Below are 27,173 nucleotides of genomic sequence, written 5' to 3' on the forward strand. Positions count from 1 at the left end.
CCGACCCAGGAAAGCTCTTGGAAGGGGCCAGTGCTACTCATCATAAATACACGCACCTGTCTCGCCGCAACATCTGCCACACGGGCGGCAAATGTTCCATCTACAGGGGAAGGCTAGCAAAACTAAGAGGGAAAGGTCCACGTAACGATACGAGAAAGAAGCAAGGGAAAAAACCAAAAACAAAAAACGTTTAAAGCACCCTCCCACCTAAATTAATTTCTCCAGGTATTACCCTAGGGAGTGGTCGTCGCTAGCAATTTAAATGTCCCGGGGTTGGAGGGGCTGAAGGAAAGGAGAGCTCAGAAAGGGTGTGGTGATAGGCCAGAGGGAGAGCCAATGAGGCGCCAAACTCCCTGTGGGGCGGGGTTTAACTCGGGCCTTGCCGAAAGCTGGTGGGCCAGTCGGCAGCCCGCTGGGCTGCGGGGCGGGGCAAATCTCGCTCCTTCCGGAACAGTTCACGCCCCCGGGTGCTGTACGAGGCAAACGATTGGCCGAGGTGTGGGGGGCGGGGTTGTCTAGGCGGGTGCGCGGAGATTGGCTGGCGCAGCTTAGAGGCGAGCGGGATAGGTTATTGGGCGGGCGGAAGGTTTGAATGGTCAAGGCCTATGGCTGTTGATCTTGCTCTGACGCTGTAACTTCGACAGTCCGGTGAGAGAAGCGGAGAAGGCAAACTCCAGCCTATCTGGTCGAGAGGCATAGCTGTCGTCTGGTTAAATCGCCTCTTTTCCCCAGATTTCCTTGAATTCTGCTAGAGTCTTCGCTTGTGTGTGATTCCCTGCCTACTTCTCTTCCTCCTGAAGGCAAGTCTCAGACTCAAACCTGAGGTAAGCCCAGAGCTGTGTCCTCCTTGGAATCACGGGCCTCGCAAACAGAGGTTAGGGGGACAAAACAGGCATTATCGCGAGTTAGGAGACCCGAGTTCCTTCCTGTCAGGAGTCACGAGCTATGTGGCTCCTAACAAGTCCAGGTCCTCTTTTCATTCCATCTTTAAGGTCCTGAGGTTGCCTTTCGGTCAGTTCAGGTTCCGCTGGAAAGGCCAAGCCGCTTCGGCAAGTGCTATTTAATCTTCAAGCCAAGATGTGGTTCACCGTTTAGGAATGCCCCCTCCTTAATATTGATCCGCTTGGTCGCTGCTGGAAAGGGTGGAGGAGGTTCTGACAGCTAGACCATCTGTGATGTACCTGTGTAGATGACGTTCTCCCTCTCTTAGCTACGTTTTATTTTTTCTTAGTGAGAACTCGGAGACCATGTCTGCAGAATTCTTTTCATCTACAAGAGAGGAGGGAAGCCCTGACTCAGGACCTAGTTTTAGGTCCAATCAGAGGAAGATATTAAACCTGCTCCTGGAGAGAGATACTTCCTTTTCCATCAGTTCAGATATCCCTAGAACCCCAGTGGAGAAGAAACTTTTTGGTGATTCTGCAAACCTAAGCATTTTGTCTGGGTAAATCCACTTTTTCTTTTCACACCTTATCTCCTTTGCTCTTCTAAACAGTTTTTGGGTTTTTAAAAATTATCCTGGCTCAGAGATCAGGGTTTAAGTCTTAGTTCTGCCCTTGACTAGCCATGTGACCGTTTTGAGTCTCAGGCTTCTTTGCTGTGACATAATATCTTACTAGGATCTTGTGAGAATCAAATGATGTGATGTCTGGGAAAAGTCTTTGAAAACTTTATTGCATTATATGAGTTTCCACTTATTAGTACTACTGTTAACGTTACTGTTACTGTACTTCAAATTCTGGTCATGCTATGCCCTCATGCGTCAGCTAATCAACAAAGTTGGAGAATCACAGATCAGAGAAGTACTGGAGACTCCAGGGAGAAATCAAATCTGTGTTGTTATGTTGCTCAGGGCAAAAGATGTGTGGTCAAGACCCACCTCAGCCAATTTTTAAAAATTCCCTTGTCTCAATATGTTGGTGAGGAGAAAATGAGGTACAGATTATTAGAGTAGAGAAAAGGTGGGAGATTTTTCTCAGCCTAATCTGAAATACTTCCAAAAAACAATTAGCTTTATTTGGACACTGCTCAGATTATGTGATAGTCATTGAGGGGTGTTTCAAATGAAGAGGATAATGTGATCTTTGCCTTTTAAGGATATTACAACCTAATGGGAATCTTGATGTATTATTATGTCTCAACAGAGAAACCCCAAAACGTTGCCTTAATCTTTCGAATCTTAGCAGCGGGGAGATGTCTGCCACTCAGTTTACCACTTCTTCAGACCTTGATGAAACTGGTAGGGAAAAGGGAGGTAAAAGCCTCAAGGGAAGGAATAACTGTTAGGGGTGAGGACAGAGTAGTAGGATAGAGATGGAAGGTGGTAAAAGTAAATAGAGAACTTTGAAGATGGAATTCTTTGAGTACCTAGAGGATTTTTGAGGAGAATGATTCAGCCAATGGAAGAGAATTGACCCCAATAGGAGTCACTTTTCATTGAGAAAGTTAGACAAGAAGGAATATTTTGTTGACTGATTGTGGGAATGAAAGTGGTAGTTAAAGATGAAAAGTTTATGCCCTAGTCTAATCTCAGCAGAGGCAAAGAAACCAACATAAAGAAATACTTTGTTAACTAATTCTTATGTGTTTTTATAGGGTGTGTACCCCAAAGGAATGTGTTTTACTAATCAACCATTTTAGTATTTGTTCTGATTTCACATTTCCTGAGTGATAAGCTTTCCTTTCTACTCATGGAAGAAATCTCTGTAGTTTAGCATAATGCACTGCTAATCAGAATTTTTTCTTTCTGTGACACATGTAAATTCTTAAGTTTCCATGAACTTGTACCTTATACCATGGTACCTTGTACCATGAAACTGGTACCTATCAAGAGCCTTTGTGTTCACAAGGCCAGCTTTTGAAATTAATATGACTCACTGGTAATGAAGAAAATGAGAAGGAAAGACAAAATGCATGGACAGGAATAACTCTTCACATCTGATTGCAGGTCACTTGGATTCTACAGGACCTGAGGAAATACAGTTAGCTGGGATGTAAGTTCTTTTGCGAAATGAACCCCATGCTAAAGCCTTTTCAACACTGGCCTGGGGATTTTATCCTATGCAGACTCTGTAGAGTAGAGAATGTTTCACTTTAGATGTAAGTGGGCTTGGGGGCCTAGATTCTTCCCTTGAAATGTTTTTAAGTTTCCAAGATCTAAATTGTGTTGTGGGGCTTCCCTGGTGGCGCAGTGGTTGAGAATCTGCCTGCCGATGCAGGGGACACGGGTTCGAGTCCTGGTCTGGGAAGTTCCCACATGCCGCGGAGCAACTAGCCCCGTGAGCCACAATTACTGAGCCTGCGCGTCTGGAGCGTGCGCTCCGCAAGAGAGGCCGCGATAGTGAGAGGCCCGCGCACTGCGATAAAGAGTGGCCCCCGCTTGCCACAACTAGAGAAAGCCCTCGCACAGAAACGAGGAGCCAACACAGCCATAAATAAATAAATAAACAAATAAATAAATAAATAAAATTTGAAAAAAAAAAGAAAAAAGGCAAAATTCCTTAAAAAAAAAAAAGCTCATTTTAAATTGTGTTGTGAAAATGAAGGCTATTCATTTTAACCATCACATACAATCAGTATTGTCTTTAGAATGGAGGAGAATGGTATACTGCACTTAGATGGAGTATATATATCTTAGTGGTTGAAAGTGTAGAGTGCAGGCTCTGGAATCAGAGTGTCTGGATTCCAGTGGCTTACTACTACTTCACCAGCTGACTCTGACAAGTTTCTTAATTTCAAGGGACCTCAGTTTCTTTATTTGTAATAAAGAAATAATAATAATGGAGATAATAATAGCACTTTACATAAATGGCTGCTGTGAGGATTAAATGAAAATGTGTACCTAATGCATACCATACATTTTATAATGTTTATTATTATTACTGTTGAAGATTCTTTGTTGGAGATCTTTTTAAAAAAATTAATCTATTAATTAATTAACTTTTGGCTGCACTGGGTCTTCGTTGCTGTGCGCGGGCTTTCTCTAGTTGCGGCGAGCGGGGGCTACTCTTCGTTGTGGTGCATGAGCTTCTCATTGCGGTGGCTTCTCGTGTTGTGGAGCACGGGCTCTAGGCACATGGACTTCAGTAGCTGTGGCATGCAGGCTCAGTAGTTGTGGCTCGTGGGCTCTAGAGTGCAGGTTCAGTAGTTGTGGCGCACAGGCTTTGTTGTTCCGCAGCATGTGGGATCTTCCCGGACCAGGGATCGAATCCGTGTCCCCTGAATTGGCAGGTGGATTCTTAACCACTGAACCACCAGGGAAGTCCCGTGTTGGAGATCTTAAAATGTTCAATCAGAGTACTCAGGACTGAAAAGTAATTTTAATTCAACTTCTTAAATTTATCATAAATTTTCCATTTGACTGTTTTAATCTTTTTATAGTATTATTCTTCGATGTTCAGGTGAATTAGGTGCCACTTTCATGCACTAGGGAAGGCTTTCCATGAGTATTTTTAATCAATACATGTGAAAATTTTACTTTATATTGCCTGTATTTTCTTTGAATTGTTTATATGTCCTAACCCAGGTAAACTAGATAAAATCTGGAAAGGGAGGATAGAAATTCATAAAAAAATAAATATTATCTCTCAATAGTCAATGCTGAAAAATTAGTAAATTGTAAATTGTGTCTGCATAAGATGTAGGACAAACTCATCATCTTTGATGCATATCTATGTATATGGTTATGCCAGTGAAATGAGGTCCTTATCCCCAGGATGTCACTCAATGTCTTGATATTTACCACAGAGAACACCCTACATATTGTTATTGGAAAAGACATATCAACTAGGTACAGTTCTCCTAGAATGGAAGAAAGGAAAAGTGGGATGTCCCAAGCCACTGAAGAATAACCAAATCCTATTTGGGGTTTAACTGACTGGCAGTTTTTTTTATCTACAGGAATTATCACCAACACCTTGTAAAATGCAGCCCAGTGAGTAACTCATCTTTCTTGGGTCTGAGTTTGTTTGTCAGGTGGGAAGCAGAGGGCTTCCAGCTTACCTGTGGCTTGAGGATGCTGGATGTTCTCAGAAAACAATCTCTTGTAGGCACAGCTGCTTTGTAGCACTCCGAATGCTTTGGACCATGGCCACAGGAAGAAAGATGCAATATGTAGCTCATCCACAAATAAAGAGAATGTGAGTGTTTTAATGGAAACCTAGATCCATTAGCAGTTTTCTTCCTTTGAGTGGAACAACTAACTCATCAGTATCATTATGAGACCTAGAGCTGTTTGTGCCTCAGTATGCTAGACAAGCAAATTGCATCACTATGGAAAAAAAATTCTTTATGGTTTGTTTTGTTTTTACCCTTTAAGGTTTGATCCTAGCTCCAAATCTTCCACAGCAGTTCATCATTATTACTCATGTTCAGTTGATTGCAGTGTAAGGAATTTAGGACTTTTTTTCTTTTTTAAACAAATAGGGATAACTTACATAACTTGTTCACATATTCTTTGCATGGCTTCATATACAAGTCTAGGTTTCTTAATTTCTTCTTATTTCCCCCTTAGCCCAGCTTCTTAGCCCCTATTCTGAGGAAGTCATTGTCCTTTTTCCTCTGAGTCTCAGACCATCCTTCAGTTCCAAGTTGAAACTGGCCTCTCCAAAGCTACCTAATCGCTAAGATAATTCTCTAACTAATCCCTTCAACTAATCCCATTTTCTAGCCATCTTTTTTCTTTTCCCTGCCTCCCATCCTTTCCGCCAGATCAGTATCTATAAAAGATAGCTGCTGTTCTTCTTTGCTCACATTGCCTAAGTTATGCCCATGTTTTTGGCTGTTCTAATCAGCTTTTTCTTGAATTACAGTCCTTCTAATCTCCCTTTATAATCACTTTTTAAAAATCTCATCATTCCTTCCCCTGTCAGGCTCCCTTTTTCCTCCCTTCATTTGGCTTGTGATCATAAAATTAGTACGCTCCAGAGCAGATCTACACACCATAACAAATCCAAACCATAATTTGTATTTTCAGGGTACGTGGTCAACCTTGGTTACATATACTGTGTTTTGTAAGGATTATTCATGGCTTCATCAGATGAAATGTTTTTGGCAGGGTCTGCTGACACTTCTCTTCCTCCAGCCAATGTAGTTTTTCTTATGCAGGAAAACAGCACTTCAAAGCCCTTGGAGTGGTGGGTACCCAGGAACCTGAGGTCTCCTGTTTTTCTGCTGGTGAGTCACTGGACATCTTCCTCAAGAGTCAACTGAGGTATTGTGGGGTAGAGGATGATAGATCTGGATTTATGTCCCTTTGAATTTTTCAAAGCTGACTTGGGTGAGAAAAGAGGTTGGAGAAGTAACCTTTGAGCAGGGAAAGGGAGGAGATATCCTCTGATCTTTTTATTCATTTAAATTTAAGGAGAAGAAAAAATTCTTAGGCCTTTTAAAAAATTTCCCCTTTATTCTTTAAGTGTTTCCGCCCCCCCCCCTTCCCTGGTTTTAAAAGTACTATGTGCCCATTGTGAAAACGGTATAAAAATAAACTACAATGAGATATCTCACACCGGTCAGAATGGCCATCATCAAAATATCTACAAACAATAAATGCTGGAGAGGGTGTGGAGAAAAGGGAACACTCTTTCACAGATAGTGGGAATGTAAATTGATACAGCCACTATGGAGAACAGTATGGAAGTTCCTTAGAAAACTACAAATAGAACTACCATACAACCCAGCAATCCCACTGCTGGGCATATACCCTGAGAAAACCATAATTCAAAAAGAGTCATGTACCAAAATGTTCATTGCAGCTCTATTTACAATAGCCAGGACATGAAAGCAACCTAAGTGTCCATCAACAGATGAATGGATAAAGAAGATGTGGCACATATATACAATGGAATATTACTCAGCCATAAAAAGAAACGAAATTGAGTTATTTGTAGTGACGTGGATGGACCTAGAGTCTGTCATACAGAGTGAAGTAAGTCAGAAGGAGAAAAACCAATACTGTACGCTAACACATATATATGGAATCTAAGAAAAAAAAAAAAAAGGTCATGAAGTACCTAGGGGTAAGACGGGAATAAAGACACAGACCTACTAGAGAATGGACTTGAGGATACAGGGAGGAGGAAGGGTAAGCTGGGACAAAGTGAGAGAGTGACATGGACATATATACACTACCAAATGTAAAATAGATAGCTAGTGGGTAGTGGGAAGCAGCGGCATAGCACAGGGAGATCAGCTCGGTGCTTTATGACCACCTAGAGGGGTGGGATAGGGAGGGTGGGAGGGAGGGAGACGCAAGAGGGAAGAGATATGGGAACATATGTATATGTATAACTGATTCACTTTGTTATAAAGCAGAAACTAACACACCATTGTAAAGCAATTATACTCCAATAAAGATGTTAAAAATAAATAAATAAATAAAGGAAAATATAAAAAAGAAAATAGCTACCTCATAGAGAAAAACCACTATTAACATTTTACCTCATTTCTTTCAATCTTTTAACCATGTGTACAGTTTTACAAAGTTGAGGTCATATCATATATATAACTTCATATCCTGTTATTTTAAGTTAATATTAAAACTCTTAGTAAACATTACTTTTTAAGGGATGCTTTTATTCTAACACCTACGTACAATACTTCCCGATTGTTGGACACTTAGGAGTATCCACATTTTGCTTTTACAAATAATGCTATCATGTAAGTTCTTGAGCACAAATTTTTGCCTATGTTAAAAAATTTTTTATTTAGGATTAGCACCAAGACAACATAATTACTGGATTAAAGGGTTTAAATACTTTTTAAGATTTTTGATACATATTGCCAAATTCCTTTCCAAAAAAAGTTCTAAGAATTTATGTTTTCAGGAGCAATCCATGGCTCATTTGGATAATTTGTTATCACTTTAAAAAAATTGCTAATTAGATGGGTAAAATGTTTTATTTTATGTTAAAAATAATTAGTAATGATTTCATGTGACTATTAGCCATGTATATTTTCTCTAGTGAATGATTGTGTCCTTTGTCCATTTTGCTACTGGAGTCTTAAGTTACCCAGGCACTCACTTGTGATTTTTTCTTCTTTTTTAAATTGAAGTACAGTTGATTTACAAGGTTGTGTTAGTTTCAGGTGTACAGCATCACTTGTTTTTAATAGACTATGGACTTAAGATACTCCAGAGATTTGGATTCTAATCTCAACACTTTGGGAAAGCCATTTTAACATATCCCATGCAAAGTAGATGAAGCTGATCATGTTTCAGATTTTTGATTCCTTGGAATAGGGGAAGACGTGGAGCATGGTGAATTACTACATAATCTTCTGTATATGTGTGTGTGATTTTTTTTAATGTAGTAAAATATATATAACATTTACCATCTAAACCATATTTTTGTGTACAACCCAGTGGCATTAAGTACGTTCACAATGTTGTACAACTATCAGCACTATCCATTTCAGAATTTTTTCATCCTTCAAAACAGAAGCTGTCTAACCATTAAATAATAACTGCGCTTTTCTCCCTCTGGTAACCTCTAGTCTCTTTTCTGTCTCTGTGAATTTGACTACTCTAGGTACTTCATGTAAGTAGAATCATATAATATTTGTCCTTTTGTTTCTGGCTTATCTCACTTAGCATAATGTCTTCAAGGTTCATCCGTATTGTAGCATGCATCAGAATTTCATTCCTTTTTATGGCTGGATAATATTCTATCATATGAATACACTGCATTTTGTTTATCCATTAATCTGTTGATGGACATTTGAGTTGTTTACACCTTTTGGCTATTGTGAATAATGCTGCTGTGAACATTCGCATAAAAATATCTTCAAACCCCTGCTTTCATTCTTTGGGGTATATACCAAGAAATGGAATTACTGGTCATATACGGTAATTCTATGTTTGATTTTTTTGGGGAACCACCATACCGTTATCCATAGCGACTGCACCATTTGACATTTCCCACAGCAATGTACAAGGGTTCCAATTTCTCCATATCCTTGCCAACACTTGTTATTTTCTGGGGTTTTTTGTTTGTTTGTTTGTTTAATAGTAGCTATCCTAATGGGTACAAAGTAGTATCTCATTGTGGTTTTGATTTGCATTTCCCTAATGACTAGTTATGTTGTGTATCTTTTCATGTGCTGATTGGTCATTTGTATATCTGTGGAGAAATGTCTATTCAAGTCCTGTTTCCTTCTGTTGTTATTGTTGCTATTGTTGTTATTGTTGTTGAGTTGTGGGAGTTCTTTATATATTCTGAATTTAATCCCTTATCAGATATGTGATTTGCAAATATTTTATCCTATGGGTTGCCTTTTCACTTTTTTGATAGTATTCATGTGATTTGCAAATATTTTATCCTATGGGTTGCCTTTTCACTTTTTTGATAGTATTCTTCGATGCACAAAAGTTTTTAATTTGATGAAATCCAGTTTATCTATTTTTTCTTTTGTTGCTTGTGGTTTTGTGTAATATCCAAGAAATTATTGCCAAATCCAAGGTTGTAAAGCTTTCCTCCTATTTACTTCTAAGAGTTTTATAGTTTTAGCTCTTACATTTAGGTCTTTGATTCATTTTGAGTTAATATCTGTATATGGTGTAAGGTAAGGGTCCTGGATAGTTTTTAATATTGTCAATATAATTCATAGGACAATGGAAACTTGGTGGAAAGTGAAATGAAACATCTGGACAGTCCTATTACTACAGTTTCAAAATTAGATAAAAATCCAGAGCTAGGAGAAAACCAGACAGAGGAGATTTCAGATGAATTGATGGAGTTTTCTCTGGAAGATCAAGAAGAGGCCAAGGTAAAGTACTCTCTGATGGTGTTTTTGCATTTTTCAAATTCCTTCATTCTTTTTAATTAATTAAGTTTTTGGCTGCGTTGGGTCTTAGTTGCAGCACGGGGAATCTTTCATTGTGGCGGGTGGGTTTCTTTCTAGTTATGGCACGCGGGCTTCTCTCTAGTTGTGGTGCACAGGTTCCAGACCATGTGCGCTCTGTAGTTGCGGTGCATGGGCTTAATTGCCCTGCGGCATGTGGGATCTTAGTTCTCCAACCAGGGATCAAACCTGCGTCCCCTGCATTGGAAGGTGGATTCTTAACCACTGGACCACCAGGGAAGTCCTAAATTCTTTCATTCTTGAATAAATAATATTGTGTATCTAATATGTTGCAGCCACTGTACTATGTGGTAGGTCTGCAGAGATCAAGAAGACATGGTCTCTATACTCTAAGGGCTACCTGACTGATAGGGTATCAGGTCATCATGGGACTCTTATTACTGCTGGGTGAGAAGGTTCATTAGCAGTTTGAGTAGATCACCATCAATGTAATCTTGTGTAAGTGATGCCTCCAGAATAATAGTAATAGATAGGATATACTTAGCATGATTTTTTAAGTATTTTACAATATATATTTTTGTCTTTTATCCTCCCCATATCATTGAGAGGAATATCTGAAGCCTGTAGCTTATTGGCGATGTACTGAAATATCAAAGATAGTTTCTGAGGCAGTTAGATTTTCTTTATCAACTCCATTTCTTTGAAACAAATATGTGTAGGGGTGTTTTTTGTTTTTTGTTTTGGCTTGCCTTGTGGCATGGGGGATCTTCCCCAACCAGGGATTGAACCTGCACCCCCTGCATTGGAAACATGGAGTCTTAACCACTGGACTGCCAGGGAAGTCCAGGGGGTGTGTTTTTTAAACTTATTCATTTTACAAGGTAATATGATATAGCTGAGTTAGAACCCTTGGATTCTGGTCCTCATTCTCTTATGTAGTGTTATGACCATGCACAAGACACTTAACCACTCTAAGGCTCAGTTTCTCAAATATAAAATGGAGAGCATAATGATAATAAACACTTCCACAAGAGAATCATTGTTAATATGATAAAGTATTAAAAGCAGTTTGTAATAATATACCTACTTTATTATTGTTAATAAAAACTAGTATAAGCTGTTAACAATATTCAATAAGTATTTATTAGGAAGCTGGTATGCACCAGGTGCTGTGCTAGAACTAAGAACAAAGTCATGATTAAGATGGACAAGATTCCTAATTTTCATGTAGTTCCTATTTGTATTTTTTCTAGTCAAGAAGATAGATAATGCAAGTAAGTCAATAAACAAGATAATGATTGTCAAAAGTGCTGTGAATGGCAGAGTGATAGGAAAAAGGGACCTAGGAGTTTGGGATGGTACTACTTTTAACTTCAATCTGAGTAACTGGAGAAATAGTGACACTGTAATGAATTTGAAAAGAAACGTGAATTCAAAGGGAATAAGATGTGTTCAGTTTTGGACATTTCAGTTAGAGACAGTAACAGGAAGCTTAAATGGAAATACTGAATGAGGAATTGGAACCATCAGGGCTGGAAATGTACGTTTCAGAACCATCTGCATAGAGGAGAAAATGAAGGCTAGTGACTCCAAGTTTAAAAGCAGAGAGAAAGTTTGTGAAGAAGGAGTAATAGCCACTAAAGAGTCTAATAATGAGGTAGATACATAACAGGAATAACATCATTCAAGGATCAGAAAGGAGAGATCTAGGGCACAGAGGTGTCAATTTTATTTTCATCACCCCACACAGAAATTCTTTGTAGAGTTGTATAGTTTTAACTCTTAAATTTGGGTCTTGTTCCATTTTGAATTAAGTTTTGCTTATGGTGTAAGGTAAGGGTCCAATTTCATTCTCTTGCATGTGAGTATCCAGTTTTTCCGGCCCTATTTGTTGAAAAGCCTGTCTTTTTCTCATTGAAAGGTCTTGGCACCATTGTCAAAAATCATTTGACTGTGTATGTGAGAGTTTATTTCTGGACTCCCTATTCTATTCCGTTGGTCTAGGTGTATCTTTACAGAACCATAGTTCCAATTACTGTAGCTTTGTAATAAGTCATTTTATATATTTTCTTATTTCACAAAGTATATTTGAATATATTCTCCTTGAAAGAAAATAAGGGTTAATTAGCCTTGGGTATTATGTTTTTCTGACCACCATTCCCAATCCTGATTGAAGGATGACTTTGAGATTATTTGGGGTTAGAGGGAAAAGTCAAGAGCATGGGAGTCAATAGAGCATATTGGTCTAAAAAGTATGGACTCTAGAGCCAGACTGCCTGGATTCATAGCTTGACTCTGCCACTTTTACCTGTATGGGTGAGTCATATGATCTTGTTATGCCTCAGTTTCTTTTAAATTAATTAATTAATTAGTTTGTTTGTTTGTGGCTGCGTTGGGTCTTCATGCCTGTACGCAAGCTTTCTCTAGTTGTGGCGAGCGGGGACTACTCTTTGTTGCATGCTCGGGCTTCTCATTGGGTGGCTTCTCTTGTTGCAGAGCATGGACTCTAGGTGTTCTTCCTATGTTTTCCTCTAAGAGTTTTATAGTGTCCAGTCTTACATTTAGGTCTCTAATCCATTTTGAGTTTATTTTTGTGTATGGTGTTAGGGAGTGTTCTAATTTCATTCTTTTACATGTAGCTGTCCAGTTTTCCCAGCACCACTTATTGAAGAGACTGTCTTTTCTCCACTGTATATTCTTTCCTCCTTTATCAAAGATAAGGTGACCATATGTGTGTGGGTTTATCTCTGGGCTTTCTGTCCTGTTCCATTGATCTATATTTCTGTTTTTGTGCCAGTATCATACTGTCTTGGTTACTTTGTAGTGTAGTCTGAAGTCAGGGAGCCTGATTCCTCCAGCTCTGTTTTTCTTTCTCAAGATTGTTTTAGCTATTTGGGGTCTTTTGTGTTTCCATACAAATTGTGAAATTTTTTGTTCTAGTTCTGTGAAAAATGCCACTGGTAGTTTGATAGGGATTGCATTGAATCTGTAGCTTGCTTTGGGTAGTATAGTCATTTTCACAATGTTGATTCTTCCAATCCAAGAACATGGTATATCTCTCCATCTATTTGTATCATCTTTAATTTCTCTCATCAGTGTCTTATAATTTTCTGCATACAGGTCTTTTGTCTCCTTAGGTAGGTTTATTCCTAGATATTTTATTCTTTTTGTTGCAATGGTAAATGGGAGTGTTTTCTTAATTTCACTTTCAGATTTTTCATCATTAGTGTATAGGAATGCCAGAGATTTCTGTGCATTAATTTTGTATCCTGCTACTTTACCAAGTTCATTGATTAGCTCTAGTAGTTTTCTGGTAGCATCTTTAGGATTCTCCATGTATAGTATCATGTCCTCTGCAAACAGTGACAGCTTTACTTCTTCTTTTCCGATTTGGATTCTTTTTATTTCTTTTTCTTCTCTGATTGCTGTGGCTAAAACTTCCAGAACTATGTTGAGTAATAGTGGTGAGAGTGGGCAACCTTGTCTTCTTCCTGATCTTAGTGGAAATGCTTTCAGTTTTTCACCATTGAGGACGATGTTGGTTGTGGGTTTGTCATATAAGGCCTTTATTATGTTGAGGAAATTTCCCTCAATGCCTACTTTCTGGAGGGTTTTTATCATAAATGGGTGTTGAATTTTGTCGAAAGCTTTCTCTGCATCTGTTGAGATGATCATATGTTTTTTCTCCTTCAATTTGGCAGCAGGATTCTTAACCACTGGGCCACCAGGGAAGTCCCTGAGCTTTTCTTTGTGAGAAGTTTTGTTTTGTCGTCGTTGTTTTTAATTATTTTATTTTATTTTTTGGCTGCGCCGCATGGCATGCGAGACCTTAGTTCCCTGACCAGGGATTGAACCCATGCCACCTGCACTGGAGACGTGGAGTCTTAACTACTGGACCTCCAGGGAAGTCCCTGTGAGAAATTTTAAAATTACTAATTTAATCTCTTTATTTTTTGCAGGTCTAGTCAGATTTTCTGTTTTTTTTTTTCTTGACAATAGTTTTTGCCTTTTTAGGAATTTTCCTGTTTAATCTAAGTTTTCTCATTCATTAGAATATAATTGTTCATAGTATACCATTATGATTTTTAAAAATTAATTAATTAATTAATTAATTAATTTTGGCTGAGCCAGGTCTTAGTTGAGGCATGTGGGATCTTTCAGTTGTGGCATGCGGGCTCTTAGTTGCGGCATGCATGTAGGATCTAGTTCCCCAACCGGGGATCAAACCTGGGTGCCCTGCATTGGGAGCACAGAGTCTTACCTACTGGACCACCAGGGAAGTCCCCATTATGATGTTTTTAAAACTCTATACGATTGGTTGTAATGTCCTCTCTTTCATTTGTGATTTTAGTAATTTGAGTCTTTTCTCTTTTTTTCCTGGTCAGTCTAGCTAAAGGTTTATCAATTTTGTTGATTTTTTCAAAGAAACCACTTTTGGTTCTGTTGTTTTTCTCTATTGTTTTTCTATTTTCTACTTCACTGAGTTTTGCTCTAATCTGTCTTATTTCTTTCCTTCTGCTTGCTTTGGATTTAGTTTCTTCTTTAGTGGAGGATAGGTCATTGACTTGAATTCTTCCTTCTTTTTTATTATAGATATTTACAGCTATAATTTTCATCTAAGCACTGGTTTAGTTGCATTTTTACCTAAGTTTTTGTATGTTATATCTTCATTCTCATTCATCTCAAAGTATTTTCTGATTTCCCTTGTGATCTTTTTTGACCCACTGGTTATTTAGGAGTGTGTTAATTTCTACATTTTTGTGAGTTTTCCAGATTTTTTTCTATTATAAATTTCTAACTATTCCATTGTGATCAGAGAACATACTTTGTATCACTTCAATCCTTTAAAATTTATTGAGGCTTGTTTTATGTCCCAGTATATAGTCTATCCTGGAGAATGTTCCATGTGTATTTGAGAAGAATGTATATTCTACTGTTTGTTGGGTACAGTATTCTATGGATGTCTGTTAGATCTATTTGGTTTATAGTATTGCTTCAGTTTTTGAGCTTTCTAAAAATGGAACCGTACTAAATGCGGCCATCACTGGCCTTGCTATTCTCACCACGGCATTTGTTGTTCCTTCAGCCTGAAACACTCTTCCCCTGGGCAAACATGATTTTCTCCCTCATTTCAGTCTCTTATCTCCACATATGTCACCTTAACAGAAAGGCCTTTCCCGACAAACTTCTAACCCCAATATTTTTCCTGTCTTTTATCCTTCTTTATTTTTTACTTACAGCACTTTTCACTACATGAAAGTACAGAGTATATTTATTTGTTTGTCTCTTCCACTCTCTGATTCACTGCTGTGTCACCTGGTATGTACTTAAAAATTGTCAAACAGGTATGTGAATGTGGAAGTCTGGAAGTAAGAGCAGAAGTCTTGAGAGAAAAATTTGAGAGTCATCAGCATAGAGGGAAAGTTTAAATTCACGGGTAGAAAAAAGTCACCTGTGGCAAGAGTGAGGAGATTGAAAAAGGGCCCGGTCCTAGCCCTGAATCCAATATCTGTTAGAGGTTTGGTAGGTGAGGAAGCTTGACAAAGAAGACTGAGAAGGAGCAACAGAGAGGTAGAAGCATCACAGTTCTTTTAGTAAACAGTTGTCTATACTAGGACTAAACTAAGAAACGAGGCTGTGCCATTGAAGCTAAATAAGGGATTAGCCAAGTCAGTGGAAGGCACTGTGAAATTCAGGATGATACATGGCTAAAGAAGTGACCGTCTGATGTGACAACAAGAAGATTGTTGATGACCTTGACAAGAGCGGTAGAGCGGTACAGACAGAAGCCAAGACTATGTGTGCTGAAGAGCATATAAGCCATGAGGAAATGATGATGCCTCCTCAGTTTACAAAGTAATAATTATCTAATTTAACATTTTAATAAAATCTGCAAGTAGAATTGAACTTTTCTCTTTTCTGGCCTTTGCAGTGCTTTAAAACTCCCAGATTTGGAAAGTGTTCATTGATTCCTTAAACAATGAAAGTCATTAGTTGGTAGATCTAAGACAGCTGGTCCTGGGATCTCCCCTCACTAGCTTCTGGTAACTGGGAAACTTCTAACTGGCTAGACAAATCTAAAGTATCATCATCATCATTCCTCTATGACCTACCACTTATACTCCTTGCAATAAGTTGCCATTTGTTTTTATATAAATGTATTGGAAAGTATCTGTCAAAACAGTAGTGGCTGTTTCTGTTTGTTAAAGTAGTTTTTTGCTATCATTTATTTCTGGCTTCTTGTCCTTGGACAATATGAAACCCAAAGAGATGTTTATCACCTTCGTTATCACCATCATAATAGCTACCAAAAACTTAAAGCTTCAGTGCAACGGAATAGATATTCGAGAAACAGACTCATGCATATATGGTCAATTGATAATAAACCAAGACACAAAAGCAATTAAATGGAGAAAGCATAGTCTTTTCAACAAGTTGTGCTGGAGCAATTGAAAATCCATCTGAAAAACAAAAACTTCAATCTATACTTCACACCATATATAGAAATTAGCACAAAATGGATCATGGGCCTAAATATAAAACCTAAAACTGTAAAACAACTGAAGGAAAAAAACAGGAGGAAAATGTTTGTGACCTTGTGTTAGGCAAAGATTTCTTAGATGTAGTACTAATACATGGATACATTTCACTTAGTAGATAATTAATTCAAACTCTTTAAAATGAGCCCTTAGCTTAATAATTACAGTGTGTTCTAGAGAGGCTCTTTTGGTTAAAAGAAACAAAGATTGCACTAAGGCCAGCAAATTTGAAATTCTGATCTGGCTTCCTCCTGCATTCTTCTCAGGGCAAAACTGAAGTTACATGACGGGAAGTCTGTCATGGAGGCTGGGTAGCCTACTCCTCAGTTCTTCACCACATTTCCTCTACCACCATACCTTTGGTTCATCCATCCATTCATTGGCGTCATGGCCTTTGACTATATCTCTTGGCTTCTTCCTTTTAATAAAGCTTTGGCTTCTGCTGCTGCCTAATTATTTTGATATTTTCCAAGTTAGACTATCAGAGAGGGAACCTGATTGGCCCAGGTTATGTTTACATATTCTTGACCACTAAATAGGAGTGTTCAGTCAGCAATATGGTCCAGTCACCAGTGGCTTGGAGTAGGGTTGTGGAGACATAGGGAGATGACTGGCAGGGGTCCAAAGGAAAAGGTAGGTATAGAATGTTGGTATATCAAATGTGAACTGTACCTTCAACTGGTACCATGAACAATGGAGTTTTCCTTAGGACCATGGGTGTGACAAACACTGTAGTGTAGATATAGTTATTGTAAAGTAAAATACTGATGTTCATGTTTTCTTCTCCTAGAAACCATTTATTATCAATATGTGTTCTAATTTTGGCTCTCTTATCTCTTATTTAGGAGGTCTAGCACCCTTCTAAATCAATCCATGGCAATTAGTGAGGTGAGTGTATAAAGAAGGAAACAGAGGATAAGAATCTTGGATTAGTTGAAACTTGCCATCAGAGGTCTTTTAATATATCCCCCTGCCTCTGGGTATATAACACACATACCATGCCTTTCAAAGAGACAATTAGTCCATCCTCCTGTATTAAGTCTATTCCTGGGCCAGCAACTCCCAAGACTAGTTCTTCATGGTATTTAATCTACTTTTTTCCTGATGGGCTTCATAGTATCAATCCTATAATGGTCATCCTGATATTAGATTCTAGAGTTTTCTTTTTCCTTGCATGCTGCTTATTTTGCTATATTTCTTCCCTATTCATCCCCTTTAAGAAGGCTGAATGACATTTTTTCTCTCTCACTCCACAGATTGAAAATATTAAAAAAAAAAAATTTTTTTCCCAGAAAGTTCCAAAAAGTAAGCTTGAATTTGCCCACACAGGAAACTATTTACATAACATTTACATTGTATTAGGTATTATAGGTATAGGTATTAGCTGTATTATAATCTAGAGATGATTTAAAATATACAGGAAGGACTTCCCTGGCAGTTCAGTGGTTAAGACTCCACACTTCCACTGCAGGGGGCATGGGTTCGATCCCTGATCAGGGAACTAAGATCCCACATGCCGTGCAGCATGGCCAAAAAATAAATAAATAAAATACAGTATACAGGAGGATGTTCATAGATTATATACAGATACTACATGGTTTTAAGTAAGGGACTTGAGCGCCCCTAGATTTTGGTATCTGTAGTAGTCCTGGAACCAGTCTCTCACAGATACCAAGGGACAACTATATACTCTTGCTTCTTAGTACTTTTCACCCAGGTTAACTTTTTTGGCTTGTCATCTTCAGTTTTGTCGGGGTTCTTAAATCTTGATTGTCAGGATCTTAGACTTCCTTGGTGGCACAGTGGTTAAGAATCCGCCTGCAGGGCTTCCCTGGTGGCGCAGTGGTTGAGTCCTCCTGCCAATGCAGGGGACACGGGTTTGTGCCCTGGTCCGGGAAGATCCCACATACCGTGGAGCGGCTCGGCCCGTGAGCCATGGCCGCTGAGCCTGCGCGTCCAGAGCCTGTGCTCTGCAACGGGAGAGGCCACAACAGTGAGAGGCCCGCATATCGCAAAAAAAAAAAAAAAAAAAAAAGAATCCGCCTGCCAATGGAAGGGACATGGGTGCGATCCCTGGTCCGGCAAGATCCCACATGCTGCAGAGCAACTAAGCCCGTGTGCCACAGTTACTGATCCTGTGCTCTAAAGCACACGAGCTACAACTACTGAGCCCTCGTGCCACAACTACTGAAGCCCGCACGCCCCAACTACTGAGTTTGCATGCCACAGTTACGTGCCACTGAAGCCTGCGTACTGAGCCCATGTGCGGCAACTACTGAAGCCCGTGTGCCTAGAGCCTGTGCTCTGCAGCAAGAGAAGCCCCTGCAATGAGAAGCCTGCGCACTGCAACGAAGAGTAGCACACACCGCAATTAGAGAAAGCCCGCGTGCAGCAAGAAGACCCAACACAGCTGGAAAAGAAAAATTGTTTTTTGATTGTCAGGGTCTTAGTATCCCATAGAGAAACTATCATATGACTGGAGGAACTAAGCTTGCATTTGCTTTCTTCTACAAGAATTGTTATATATAAGATGGTCAGGTCGAGAATTTGGCTGGATTTAAAACATCTAGGAGAGATGGAACATCATGCAGTCTGAGGAGAAAGATGTTAATGAGGAGGGGAAGACAGGTTGCTTACCTGGGGCATTGTTTCTCAAACTTGAGTGTTCCTAGGAATCACCTGGGCATCTTGTTAGAGTGCAGATTTTAACTTAGCAGGTCTGGGCTGAAGCCTAACATCTGGGATTCTGCATTTCTAACAAGCTCCCAGGAGATGTTCACAATGCTGGCCTGCAGACACACTTTAAGGAGGAAGAACCTTGGGGTTTCATATTTCCAAACAGGCATCTGTGAACAGGAGCTGCCTGTATCGCTCCTCTTCGTTGCCAGACTGTTTGAACAGTCCAGGACTGAAGCAGATGGTAAAATTCAAGGACAACACAATACCAGATAAAGTAAAAAAGAAGTATTGTTCTAGCCACAAAGAGCTCAGGAAGGTAAGAAACTTTTTAAGAAGACAGTCTCTTTAATCTTCTATCTCGTTTTCTCCACTTTTCTGGCATGGGGATTGCTTTAGTACATCTTTTGGTCTTCTTCATTACTTTTACTTTTATCTCTTCTTTCCATCTTCCTGTTTTCTTTTCTACATCTGCATCCGTATATAAAATATTTAATAATAAATATGTTATAGTATAATTTTGGAAATGATGTCATCGTATTGTCTTCCCAACCCTCTTTTTTAAGATCTGAGAAAGTACAAGGGAACTTTGATTGGTAAGGACATTTATTGTTGTTTTATATGCATTCTGAGAGAAATAGCATCCTAGAGCACACTTGTTTGGTGGAAAGCAAATTCTGAAAAACTTAGCCCTCATTCCCTATCCCTCCTTTAAAAAAATTCTCAATACATTTGGCTATTTTATAAAATCAGTGTATGACGTTACAGTAAAATGGAAAATGCAGATAAGCAAAAAGAAGCCGTTGCAAAATGCCCATAATCCCACAGACCAGAGATAATTACTGTTAATACTAGATGTATAGTCTTTCAGACATTTTTTAATGCAAATGTTTTTTCTTTTATTAAAGTGGCATTATAAAGTACATGTTTTCTAACCTATTTAATGATATGTCATATTTTCATGTCACTGAAATTTACAATATACTTTTTATTCCTTAATAGTAATCTGTAGTGTGTGGATATGATTTATTTAATCAAGATCCTGTTATTGATCATTTATCAGAAATTTTTCTCTGTTGTAAACATCCTTACAGCCAAATCTTTGTACATATCTTTATTTTCTTAGTAAAACAAGCGGAACTATTAGATCAAAGAGTACGCATATTTTTAATGTCTCCCTCTACTCCTTCCATCCCATGGTTTTTAAACCTTTAATATGAGGACTGGGGGTGGGGGGAATCTTGTTGTCTTCAGGGTTTAGGTATAAAGAAAATGGTCTCCCTCTGTGACATTAATATGACTCAGATGCTGGAGGAAGATTCTAACCAGGGGCCTCTGATTGGTGATTTCTCCAAGGTGAGTTTGGTTACACCAATCCTGTATTTCATCCTGTATTTTGGATCTGAATCTTCTCTGCTTGCAGAGGACACTAGGTTTAATTAATTATGCATCTTCACCAAGTACTCACTGATAACCTGAAATTGCTGTAGTGGTAGATCTAGGCCCTAAACCTTTCATGAGAAAGGATTCCTTATTCATTCTGGGAATATCCAGAGCAGTGGGGAAGATAAGAAGAGGCTTTCTTTTTTTTTTTTAGCTGTACTGTGCAGCATTCAGGATCTTAGTTTCCCAGCCAGGGGTTGAACCTGTCCCCACTGCAGTGGAAGCACGGAGTCTTAACCACTGGACTGCCAGGGAAGTCCCAAGTATGAGGCTTTCTACTTTTTTTTTTTTTAATATATTTGAAAATTATGTAAATCATACTTGGTCACTACAGAAAAGATGGAAAATGAAATTACCCCAAATCTTGTCAGAGTATTATTGCTTTTATTTAATATTTTCTTGGTGTATATTCCTGCAGACTTTTTTCTATGTATTTTCACAAACACACATTCATGTACACAAATACATTTTTTGTTTTTCTATGTTTGTTTTGTGATCTGCTGAGGTTTTTATTCCCTCTCATTTGATGTATCAGGAACATCTTTTCATGTCAGTAAACAGTTCTGCTTCATCATTTCATCACTTTTAATAGCAGCACAGTACTTTCTTTCTTTTTTGGCTGCCCATAATTTCTTGATAAATCCTTTCTTGTAGGATATTTACTTCTACAATTTTTCCTTATGCACTATACCAAGGTGGACATATTTGTAGCTAAATCTAAAACTTTGTACCCATCCGTAATTATTTCCTTAGGATCAGTTCTTAGAAATGAAATTGCTGCATATGCATGTTATAGAGACCATTGATTTCTGAAGGCATCTGAGGTTTTAAATGTCATTTGGAAAGGACAATATATGGGTCATGATCTCAAATTTGGGTATAGAGAACTTGCTATTATTTCAGCTCTTGGGTATTTCTAGGTATGTGCACTGCCGACCGTGTCAGGGAGACACCAAGATCTGAAGTACGTCAACCCAGAAACAGTAAGCAGATTTCTGGAGATGGTAACTGGTTACATAAGCTACCATCTGGTCTGTTCTGTCCCTAAAATCCCCACTTCCATTTGTATTTATTTCTGTGTTCACTCATATAGGCTCTTTATTCAACTGAAGCTGTGTTAAAGGACTCTCTTTTATATGCACCTTTGTTTTTAATTAAACAAATGATATATAATTGTTATGAAAGAAAGGAAGGAAGGAGGACGGGGAAAGGAAAAAAGTAAAAATCACCCAGTTAGGCTGAACTTACATCCTGGTTTACATGTTGCAATCCCGTTTATGCCTATTAGTGTAGGGTAATTATTAATAGTGTTCTCTTTCACTCTCAAAAGTGTCCCAGTTTGTGCAGTAATTATTTGGTCACTCTACCCATAACCTCACCACCAGAAATAAGCACTAATAATACTTTCCTTATGGCCTTACACATTTTATTCTGGCATAAGTTTTATAAAAATAGGATCATAATAAACATGTAATTTTGCAATTAGCTTAGTAAGACATTGTAAACATCTTTCTATAGCAATAAAAAGATATCTATATTATCCTTTTTATGGCTATGTAATATTCTGTTATACTGATAATGTCTAATATATTTAACTAAACCCCTTTTATTGAGTATTTAAGCTATTCATAGTATTTTTTTTTATTCATAGTATTTTGATAATATGAAACAATGGTGAGATGAATATTATTGTGCCCTATCTTTATGTACTTTTCTGTTTACTTAAGATGTTAGAAAAGAAATTGTTGAAAGTGTAATTGCATTTATTTTTATAAGTATTTACAAAGTCCCCTCCAGAAAGGTTGAACCAATTGACATAACTACACGAGCTTAAGTTTCCTCTTCTGGATATCACCCCTTTCCTTCCATATCCCTTTTGGGAAACTTGCTTTCTAATTTTACAGCGGAGGGTGGGGAATCATTTCTCATTTCTTCTTGTAAAATCAGGAGCTCTAGCTGCTACCTGTGCCCTTACAGAAGTCCTTGGGTATCTTCTCAGAGGCTGACTGCAGCCATGCCTGCCTCCAAATAAGTAGCCTGAGTGTGGTTTTCCCTGATGTCCTGGTAATACCAGCTATTTTGGTTCTCCAAAAAGGCCATTTCCTATTTTATCCTCTTATGTGGGGTGGGGCTGCATCACTGCCATATTTCAACCGTAGGGGGACTTTGGAGGCTGGGCGTACAGTGGAATGCTGTGCAAATCAGGAACTGTGTGACTGGCTCTTCTCTCCCTCAGAAGAAGCAGGATATTCAATCATAGTTTCTGTGCAGGTGGCTGCCTTGCTTTTGGGGAAGTTCCAGGGTCTGATAGAGATATTTTATATCATCGATTGCCGCTATCCATATGAGTACCTGGGAGGACACATCCAGGTAAGGTTACATTGAGGACTTAGTAGGGAAGGGGCTGGGGATAGCTCTTTATTGAGAAGCCTGGACAAAGGGTCCTGTGAACTCTAGAACCAGGGCAGATATTATATATTTGGAGCACATCAAGGCTCAGTCCTCATTCCTGTTCTAATTCTGTGTACTTTGAACAATTTACTTTCCCTTTCCCTCTTAGACCAATCTCCCGTTTTTCTATAGGAGCCAAGAGCTCCTACCTGGAAGTAAAAACATTCATCCAAGGACTGAGAAGCACTTTGCAAACACTTAATGCTTACAGACATTCCTTACAATGATTCCTACACTTCAGGCAGCTCCATTCTATAAACATTTATTGAGCACCTACTACATACCAAGCTCCATGCCAGGCCCTGGGGGTAGATACAGGTAGATTGCCTCTCTGAAAGTACTTATAGTCTAGCCTTCCTGAACCAAATATTTCAAGATGGTATTCCAGTTATTTCTAAGTGTTGGCCCTGTTCACAGATCCTTAAGGAAATACTTAATAAAATTCTTTTACAGGGAGCTTTAAACTTGTACAGTCAAGAAGAACTGTATAACTTCTTTCTGAAGAAACCCATTGTCCCTTTGGATACTCAGAAAAGAATAATCATTGTGTTCCACTGTGAATTCTCCTCAGAGAGGGGTCCCCGCATGTGAGTGTCTACACAGGGTAGGGTGGGTGATGGAAATGGATCTTGAGTAGGGACTTACAGCCAGAGAACCTTCCCAGATCAGTTCAGACAGAGACTGAATCAATGAATACTTTTCACTGAAGTTTGAAGAATGTTAGGGAGGTGGAGGAAAGGAGTTTCTACAATTCAAAAGTTGGAAGCAGTGAAGGAAAAAGAATTGGGAATTAGGTACCAATGGAGCAGAGGAGAAAGAATGGTGCTACTTGGACCTTGTTTTGCAAAAATAGATCTGGAGTTCCTTTTGAGGGTTAGCAAAAGTCCTCCCTTTCCCCAGTGTATAGCCCATGGAATCCTGAACTTGCTTCTTTCCACCCCACCCATCCCTGGATTTTCTCTAAAGGTACCGCTCTCTGAGACAAGAGGACAGGGCTGTGAACCAGTATCCTGCACTGTACTACCCAGAGCTGTATATCCTCAAAGGGGGCTACAGAGACTTCTTTCCAGAATATATGGTAAAGGATGGGGCACATGGGACAACGGGGGAGCCCAAACTCGGGGAAGCCTACTTTAGCATGCAGCTCCCAGGTCCTGCAAAGCCCTCTGAGAAGAAACTGCTGCTTCTTCTTAGCCACTACTTGCAGCATCTCTGTTATACCTAGTAGGCAGACTGCATCATCAAGGGGATCCCTTACTCTGTCCCCTGCCTTTCAGGAGCTGTGCGAACCACAGAGCTACTGCCCTATGCATCACCAGGACCATAAGACTGAGCTGCTGAGGTGTCGAAACCAGAGCAAAGCATGGGAAGGGGAGCGGCAGCTGCAGGAACAGATTGCCTTGCTGGTGAAGGATGTGAGCCCATGATATCAGATCACCCACTGGCTGCTTAGGACTCACCAAAAGACACTGTAGAAACCCTAAGCAGAAAGAGGCCATCTTCTATGCAGCTAAACCCAAGATGTTAAAAGATGTCAGCAAACCAACAGGCTGCCAAACTACTGAAATCCCAGGCCTGGGGACTGGTTAGGTGTCAGTAGAGCTCCTGGCTGGTGGGAAGTCCTGGAGCTGGCTCTATAAGGCTGGAGCCTTGGGTTGCATAGAGATTTGTGTTGCTTCAGGGAGCTGTTGGATTCCTCTTCCTAACTGCTTGAGTCTCCTCAGAGGTCAGCCACATCTTTTTCCCCGTGGGCTTCTGGCTATGCGAGAGAGAGTTGCCCATCTTCTCTCTCTATATTTTCCTTCTTTGTTTCCCTCTCTCACCTTTTTTTAAAATGGGAAAATAAACATTGAAGAATGAGAAATGCGATTGTGAGCCCAGTCTGTTCCTAGAAGATGTGTATAAGGAAGTAATCACCACATTAAACTCCTTCGGACAAAGATGTAGCCATCTCTATTCATAGCTAAGGCCTAGGTGCTTTTCTCCAGACCATGGTTCTCAAAGTTTGGGCCCTGGTCCATCAGCATCATCTGAACTTGCTTGAAATGCAAATTTTCACAGCCCACTCCAGACCTACTAAATCAGAACATCTGAGGTTAGGGCCCAGAAATCTGGGTTTTAAAAATCTCCTTTTCAGGTGATTCTGATACATGAAAGGCTTGAGAACCACAGCTCTGGAATTAAGGAAAACCTTTTAAATTTCATTCTTCAGCAATGTTCCAGGCTTTCCTTTCCTAGACCATTCCATAGTATGAGTTGCCTAAAAGTGTGCCCCAGACTCAACACTCAATGGTATCAAGGCTCAGAAAACCAAAATAATTGCCATTCTCTAAGGCCAAGGGATAGGTCTGAGTTGGGCTCAAAAGGTTCCTTATCTACAGCCTCAATGGAGTTTTGACTTTTCCCATTTTCCAAAATTTTTTTCTCCACTCCACTTCATGTCTCACAGAGACAAGTTTAGGATTTAGGATGGTTGGAAGTAGAGATCCGTGCTATATGAAGATAGGAATAAAAGAAAAGTACCAAGCAAGATCAGTTAGACTTCAGAAAGATATTTTAAATTGCATTCTTCAGTATTATCCCAGGCTTTCCTTTCTTAGAGCTCTTTAAGGTGAGTAGGCTTTTGTCTGTGTAGTAAGGTACAGCCCTACTTGGCCTGGGTGGCCGTGGAATTAATTGAACATTGTCTTCTCTGGCATTAACCTAGTAGTAGTGATAGCTCAGGACTAGAAAAGGACAAAGGGCTCTGAAGCCTAGACTGACATAGAATGGAGACAAAAATGATATCTTCCCAGGTTCTGGAGCAGGGAGACTTTTTAAAAGTGAGTGGGAGGGAAGGAGGGCATTAGCCATAGGCAGCCCAACAGTGTGCCAGAGTGACTGGATTGATTTTTGCAAGGTTTGCAAGTGCTGTTCTCCCGGAATGCTGCATGCTTGCCTCACAGCAGAGGGCACTGCTGTATTCTCTAAGCCAGCCACTGCAGCCTGCAGCCTCCACTCCTAGCTGGAGCGTGTCTGTCCAGAGGGAGGCTCCCTCTCTGACCTGCCTAAGCCCTTGAGCTCAGAGCTCAGAAGGGCCGGGGGTAAAAAGGAAAGAAAAGCTTCTGCTACATTAGGTGGAAATAGCTGAGGGAAAGATGCTGCTTCCCTGTCCCACTCCACACACTTCCCCCCACCAAGCAGGAACTTCTAGTTGCATGAGCAGGAAACTGCTGGAAGCACCTCCACTTCCAAGTGTGATGAGGGGTCCCTGACTCACTGCCTAATCTAGTGGGTCATTTCCTGATAATTCTCCCCAAAGAGGTGGAAGCAAGTCACTACCTGGGAAGAGACTGGTGTACAAGTGTTCACATTTCAGTAATCTTAAATGGAAATTCTGAGTTGCAACACATAAAACTAGGGCTTAATCAGCTATCTACTTTGTGGAAAATTATATTTGCCTAAAAGGCAACATTTTCCCATATAGTTTCTTGTAATATCTTCCCATTGTATAGGTACCGCATCACTTAATTCATGTTATTTTCAGGAACAATAATAATAGTAGCTAACAACTTTTCAGTTGTTTACTGCATGCAAGACTTCATGAACTCATTTTATATATAAACTCATTTTCACAACAATCCTGTGAGGCAAGTATTCACTATTATGCATGTTTTACCAATAAAGAAATTGAGGAACAGAGGGATTAAGTAACTTGTTTTTTTTAATTTATTTAATTAATTTATTTTTGGCTGCATTGGGTCTTTGTTGCTGCACGCGGGCTCTCTCTAGTTGCAGCGAGCGGGGGGCTACTCTTCGTTGCGGTGTGCAGGCTTCTCATTGCGGTGGCTTCTCTTGTTGTGGAGCATGGGCTCTGGGCACGCAGGCTTCAGTAGTTGTGGCATGCGGGCTCTAGAGCATAGGCTCAGTAGTTTGGTGCACGGGCTTAGTTGCTCCGCGGCATGTGGGATCTTCCTGGACCAGGGCTCAAACCCGTGTCCTCTGCATTGGCAGGCGGATTCTTAACCACTGAGCCACCAGGGAAGCCCAAGTAACTTGTTTAAAATCCCACAGTTAATTAATGGCAGAATTGGGATTTGAACCCAGGCCGAGATGGCTCCAGAGTCTGTACCGTTAATAGATTTTGCTGTTACCAAATCCTCATCAATGAACAATCTGTCTTTCTAAGTTGGCACTGTATCAGGTGTTACATGTGTAAGAGCCTCAGTTGTCGGTTCTTGAGAAGTCAGGGCCATAGGGTTGCTAGGGTTTGAGAAATGAGGC

The 27,173-nt window shown here is 39.6% G+C and overlaps 1 protein-coding gene across 3 annotated transcripts; it reads left to right on the forward strand.

Moving 5' to 3' along the window:
- Window positions 1-1,232: 1,232 nt before the first annotated feature.
- Window positions 1,233-24,337, forward strand: CDC25C (cell division cycle 25C; the record flags this gene model as incomplete). 3 transcript variants are annotated; one of them, XM_082835897.1, is made up of 13 exons in its annotated part: window positions 1,248-1,444; window positions 2,145-2,239; window positions 2,948-2,993; window positions 4,900-4,933; window positions 5,049-5,138; window positions 9,607-9,756; window positions 19,183-19,335; window positions 20,271-20,372; window positions 21,380-21,442; window positions 22,731-22,829; window positions 23,364-23,497; window positions 23,877-23,988; window positions 24,188-24,337. In XM_082835897.1, 13 exons carry the CDS (start codon window positions 1,248-1,250, stop codon window positions 24,335-24,337), a joined length of 1,425 nt encoding a protein of 474 aa, XP_082692023.1. The 3 variants fall into 3 exon arrangements, with proteins under 3 accessions (XP_082692025.1, XP_082692023.1, XP_082692024.1); XM_082835899.1 differs by lacking the exon at window positions 21,380-21,442 and having other exon boundaries at window positions 1,233-1,444; XM_082835898.1 differs by lacking the exon at window positions 20,271-20,372.
- Window positions 24,338-27,173: the final 2,836 nt, after the last annotated feature.

Source organism: Leucopleurus acutus (genome assembly GCF_964270905.1).
Source record: "Leucopleurus acutus genome assembly, chromosome: 3".
In the NCBI taxonomy this organism is placed as follows: Eukaryota; Metazoa; Chordata; class Mammalia; order Artiodactyla; family Delphinidae; genus Leucopleurus; species Leucopleurus acutus.